This window comes from Diceros bicornis, chromosome 7 (assembly GCF_020826845.1).
Source record: "Diceros bicornis minor isolate mBicDic1 chromosome 7, mDicBic1.mat.cur, whole genome shotgun sequence".
NCBI classification, from domain to species: domain Eukaryota; kingdom Metazoa; phylum Chordata; class Mammalia; order Perissodactyla; family Rhinocerotidae; genus Diceros; species Diceros bicornis.
The window spans coordinates 61,357,620-61,363,926 of NC_080746.1; the positions used below are offsets into that span (position 1 = coordinate 61,357,620).

The window sequence follows — 6,307 nt, forward strand, 5'->3', positions numbered from 1 at the left end:
GTTTAACAGTGTTTTAACAGTGTATCTTCAGCTCCACAAAATGTCAAGAATAAAGTAGGTATTCACTAAATAACTACCACCTTATCAAACAGATACAGATGGTAATAATAGGTACTTTATTTGCCCTGTCCAAGATAAATTATAAGACTACACACTTCTCTGACCAAAATACATGAACCATTGGACTAAGAAATAAAGACAAAAAATTCATTTTAAATTTTTAATTTACTGAACAATTTTTATTTTTTGATGTATATTCATTCAAGTCATAGAATAGAAATAGTTTTAAAGTTCTTCCAACCTAATATCCCATATAATTCAGAAGAATCAGTGGTCAAACAGAGCCTTTGTGGGCACTTAGAATATCATCAAACACTTTGTTTCAGGAAGCATTCTTTCTCTGTTTGAATAGCACTCATTTATCTTATAAATGTGACTTCGGATTCTCCCAGTCCTTACTGGATGAAGAGTTTCAGAATTTTCTCTCGTATCTGCTTGGTTTTCACCACATACACAATGGGGTTCATCACAGGAGGAATGAAAAAATGCATGTTGGCCATGGTCACATAGATGTCTGAAGGAAGTTTGGGGCCAGAGCGATGCAGTATAGACAGGCAGATCATGGGTGTGAAGAAGAGAATTACAGCACAGAGGTGGGAAATACAGGTGTTGAGAGCCTTGAGGTGGCCACCATGAGATGCAATGGTCAGTACAGTTTTCAGTATCAGAACATATGAAAGGAGAATGAGAAGAAAATCAAGTCCCATAGTGGATAGCACCACAAACAGTCCAAAGATGCTATTGATCCTAGTGTTGGAGCAGGAGAGCTTTATGATGTCAGGATGCAGGCAGTAGGAATGAGACAGCACATGGGAGTGACAGAAGCACAGCCTCCTCAAGAGGATGAGGAGGGGCGCCTGTAGAGTCAAGGTGTGCACAACAGCCAAACCTATCCTGGTAATTACACTATTGGTAAGTATGGAGGAATAGTGCAGTGGATGAGAAATGGCCACATAGCGGTCAAAGGCATCACCAATAAGACAGCTGACTCAAAATCCTGGAAGGAGTGAATAAAAAACATTTGGGTGAAGCAAGCTGAGAAAGTGAGCTCTCGAGCATCCAACCAGAAGATCCTCAGCACTGTGGGGAAGGTAAAGAGGGAGAGACCCAGATCAGAGGCAGCTAGCATGGCCAGGAAGAGGTACATAGGAACATGAAGGGTTGGTTCCCTCCAGATAACTGTCATGATGGTCATGTTTCCCACCAAGGTAATGAAGAACATGGCACAGAAGGGTGTGGAGATCCAGATGTGCACTGCCTCCAGCCCAGGTATGCCTGTCACCAGGAAGGTGGAGACTATGGAGTTGGTGCTATTGATAGGAAACATGATGCCAGAGCTGCATGCCTTTCCTAAAATGAAATGCACTATCTCAAACCCAGATGTTAAAATTTAACTTGAGGGGTCACCAGGTGGCATAGTGGTTAAATTCATGGGCTTTGATTCAGCGGGCTGGGGTTTGCAGGTACGGATCCTGGGCGCGGACCCACTTACCGCTCACCAACCATGCTGCAGTAGAGTCCCACATATAAAGTAGAGGAAGATTGGCACAGATATTAGCTCAGCAACAATCTTCCTCAAGCAAAAAGAGGAAGATTGGCAGCAGATGTTAGCTCAGGGCCAATCTTTCTCAGCCAAAAAAAAAGAAAATTTAACTTGAGCATTTGGTTCACTACTCGTAATACCTCTTATTTTAAGCAGATGCTGATATGTGTCTAATTATGAGATTAAATGCTGTTTCCCATACAGAGCTTCTGAGCCTCTATATTAGAAAACAAGACTTTCTTTTTTTGATCAAATTCCCCAAGTATTGTAGCTTACTGAAGGAAAAATGAGAAAAAAATATACCCTTAATAATTAGTTTACCTAAATCATTTAATTGATGTAATGATAGTTTAAAAAATCAAAAATAAATAATGTACTTTAAATAAATTTCTTTTAATAATTCATTAAAATTTATACCTGTAATTGTAATTACACTAGTATCATTCCAGGGTATTTCTTACTGCCTTCGTCAACCGTGATGCATATTGGACAGTGCTACTCAAAGTGTATTTCATGGACATTTTTTAACATTCTACATTTTCTGCAATGAGGTCAATGTAGAAATTAAAAATAAACATTTAGAAACTTTTGCATTAATTGTGTTTTTTTAATAATAATTATTAGTGTACAATAGCAAGATTATTATTACATTTTGGATGTAGTTTTCATTTCATTTTTCTTAAATATAATTTTGGTTATATTTTACAAAAAAGTATTCCATGATTGATATAAAATTTTTAAAATGATTATTTACTACATAGTTTGTGAGGCACTGTTACATAACTCATTTTTCAATATAAAAAATGTTTTTTGTCAATGTGCTTGAAAAAAGAATTTAGTTTTATATGTTTAAAAATACTATAATCTTGAACAGACTGTTTTTTAAAATCATGTTTATAAACTTTATTTTTTATTATAGAGCTAAATATTTTTAATTTTAATTAATAAGTTCTAGAGACATTTTACCGGTTACTATATATTTGTGTTAGCAAATAGTTCATTTTTAATAATGGCAAAAATATTACACAATGCCTATTTTATTGATTTAATTTAATATGAGTATGGTTATTTATTCATCCAAATATTGAATAAATATTAATTAGTTTTCTTTATATGCCTGATTCTAGACTTTGTTGAAGATTATAGTAAAGATCTAATAAAGCACAATTAGCAATATTTAAGGAAGATGTGAGAAATCTGTTTAATATTCAGCTATCATGTACAGTATGTCAGAGATGAGACCATTTCCTTATCTATGTTACCTAAACTTCTTTACCAGATAAAACCAGTTATGGATACACTGTCTTCTCCCCACAGACGGCAAAGTACAGATTTTTTTCTGAATCCATCCCTCACCATATTCTGTATTTATGAAACTAAATAGAAATTGTATACACACTCTTCACATCATATGCAATCATCCCTGCAAGCAATAAGCCTTACAAATATTTGCATTTACTAATTGTCCCAATCCTTCATCTATCCTCACTCACTAATATCATTCTTTCTATTGTTCATGGGCCTTTATAGAGATAACGCACTTCAAAATCTTCATTCCCTGTGTGGAGCATACAGATTCTCTCTATGGTGCCCTGAGTATTTCCCAGATGCTCCTATTCAAATTTCCCCACAAATCTAATCTTTGGTCAGGGCAAGATTCTCAGAGGAAACAAAACAAAACCTTTTTTTTAAAAGTCTCACTACCTTGCCCTGATACTGAGGACAAAAAGCACAAAGATCCTGTCCCCTTGTCCCCTGCTTTCATTTGGCAGGCTAGTCAATCTGTCAAAATCTCAATCTGAGTCAATTTCGATGAGACTTTCAGAAATAATAAAAAAAGATCAATTAAAATCCTACACATTATCTTTAAAAATTAAGCAAATTGAAATTAGCCTCAGAAGCTTTATTAGCATTTTTTTGCATTAGATTTTGTTATAAAAGATGGAGAAGGTGAGAGGGGGTCTAGAAAACTCATTCTTTCTTGGAAAAGAGCACATTCTGCTTAGACCAATCTCTGTGCCTTCCAGTGTTAAGGGTCTCGTGCCAGATTTCTTCTCAATGTCTTTCCTTATCCATGGGTTTCTGAGCATTTTCAGAATCTGTACTATTTAGTCTTGTCAGGGATGGGGAAATTCTCCCTTCTACTCTTCTTGTGTTCTTAGCGCTGGACTAATAATAAAATTGATACAAGACCAGATTAACAGGAAAACAAACAATTTAATATGTATGTATTGAATATGATAAAAATAATGCTCTCTGAGATGGGCAAAGCAGGCTGCTTTTATATCTTTTTTACATAAAGAAATAAGAAATTTGAGAGGAGTGACAGGACAAAGAAACTTAGATTTGGGGTACATAGTAAGAGGAATTTAAACAGAGTTTAGGCTGATGATAGTAAGTTAGTAAAAGTAATAAGGTCTGTTTATACAAGCTTCTCAGCCCTAAATTTCCTAGCTCTGGTGATAAATATGTCTATCTCCTGGTTCGGGGAGGGTACCTTTCACATGGGAAATTTATTTCCTACTCAGGGGAATAGAGAGAAGAGGAGGAAATATCCTTTTTTCACTGGCTGCTTCTCAACTAACTGTAATTCAAAGTGATCAATAGGCCATTGTGGGATATTTTGGAGTGGCCTGCCCCAGGCCTCAACAGTCTCAAAAGATATACATGTTTAGGGATGCAGCTGAACTCCACAGTCAGTGTTAACAGAGGCATGGATAGTTCTGCACTTCTCAAGTTCAGGAATACATTAAACCCACTTTCTTTTATTTGGTTCAATACCATTGTCCAAATATCTCAGGTTCTTGAGTGAGACAAATTAGGGATGTTTTCAAAGAAAGAAACACCTCTAGACCCCTGTAATTCCTTGTATTACAGGCTAGAATTTCTCTACTCACTACTTTATACACAGTCTCTTTAATCTTAGTCCTTTTCCAAATCCAGGTAAACAATGCTTTCTCTCTTACCTGGCATCTCAAGGCAGAGTGTTTGCTAATGTCCTGCAGGGGCAGCTTTCTCTTCCATGTCCAAAATCAAGAATCCCTGTGGTTTGGTTTGAGCTTCTTTTTTATTCATGCAGCTATCTCCTGAGGATAGTAATCTCCAGGGAAGTCCCCTACCCTTGATTAAAAGTCATCTTTTTTGCTTCCTAAGAATGTTCCACAAATGGCCCAAGTACTGCGTACGTTCTTGTTAACAGGTGAATAGAAAATCACTCATTGTCTTGGTGTCATCTCAATTCACTCTGAAGTTAATTTAAAAAAAAAATGTAATATGTACATTTTGGGGTTATTCATATCTCTATAATATATTTTAGGATTTTTAAAAAGTTAATTGCATCACAGGCATCTGTTTGAACTCTACTATTGTTCAATTAATGTTATGTTTCAGATATGAAACCCTATTGAATGTATGTAGAAATTGCCTTAGAATTCTGAAATGACCAGCTACATATAATTTCCTGTCACCATTTCACACCCTACCCATACACACACCATTAACTTTACACAAACACAAATAAATGTATGTCAATGGGCTCTTTTTGTCATGTAGTTTCAAATAAAAATATGGAGATGATCTTTCAGGTTAACAAAGCCCACAGATTCAATGACATTCACAGGAGTGGTAAAATTCCCATGAATTCAGCTAGGAATATTGTGACTATATAGACAGACCCTACTTATGAGGAGTCCTGCTTCGGAATTTAAAAAACACTTTTGTGTGTCTTTTATTGGTTACTTTTTCACATATAAATTCACATTTTCTCCTCACATCAACCCAGAAAATCACTGTTTTCTTTGAAGAAATTAAAATTCAAATAAATTAATTTATTGACTCCATGTCAGACAATTAATATGTAGGCAGCCTAGGATTCAAAGGTCCTGTGAGGTCCAGAGCATATTTTCCCTCTATCAAAATATACTTCAAAATAACATCAAAGTTACAATTTGTATAAGTATGATTTTTATTGGTAAATTGTCTCCCTTCTAACCAAAAGTATCAAATTTTTTCTTCTAGAGAAGAAATCATAAGGAAATCAATTAAGTGCAAATGTAGGTTGATCAGCTATCTCCACGAGTTCTTCTCAAACTGATGTTCTCCATATCCACAATAATACTGTGGAACTGAAGTCACTAATGTATGTAAAATAAAGTACTTCAGAGAAAGGCATATTATCCAAAGAGGAGAAGTAACTTGCCATTTTTATGGGTGTTCGTCCTTGTTGTTTATTCGTTTAATTGAAGGTGGCCATGTTGAAATATGCCTCTATTAATAATATCTTAACTCATAAATTTTTCTTTCTGACTTAGATTAAAATGAAATAGGCAATTTCCTTTCTACTCAAAGTTGTGAAGACCCATGACCTTTGGGGAAAGTATAAGTTAAATGAGGGGGTAGGAACAAGAGGAAGATGTCACCATATAAGTGATTCCTAAAATGTGATTCTTAGATTAGTTGTTCAAATTTATAGAGTTTTACCACCTCCAGAAAAAGGAGTATTTCTTATTTTTATATTTTTTTCTCTTATTGATTTATCACATATATCAAAACCTAGCACAGAGAAGACATTAAATAAATATTGTATCAACATTTACAAACCCAGCAATGTAATATTTATTCAAAATATATACGGAACAACTATGTGTGTTAATGACTGTGTCTGCACATGAGACATAGCAGTGAACAATGACTATATGAAATGAC

General features: G+C 35.0%; 1 protein-coding gene across 1 annotated transcript; it reads right to left on the reverse strand.

Moving 5' to 3' along the window:
* Window positions 1–455: 455 nt before the first annotated feature.
* On the reverse strand, window positions 456–1,387 carry LOC131408739 (olfactory receptor 51G2-like). Its single transcript, XM_058545782.1, is given in 2 exon segments — window positions 456–1,027; window positions 1,030–1,387. Coding segments are annotated over 2 exon segments (930 nt in total).
* Between the last annotated feature and the right edge of the window lie 4,920 nt (window positions 1,388–6,307).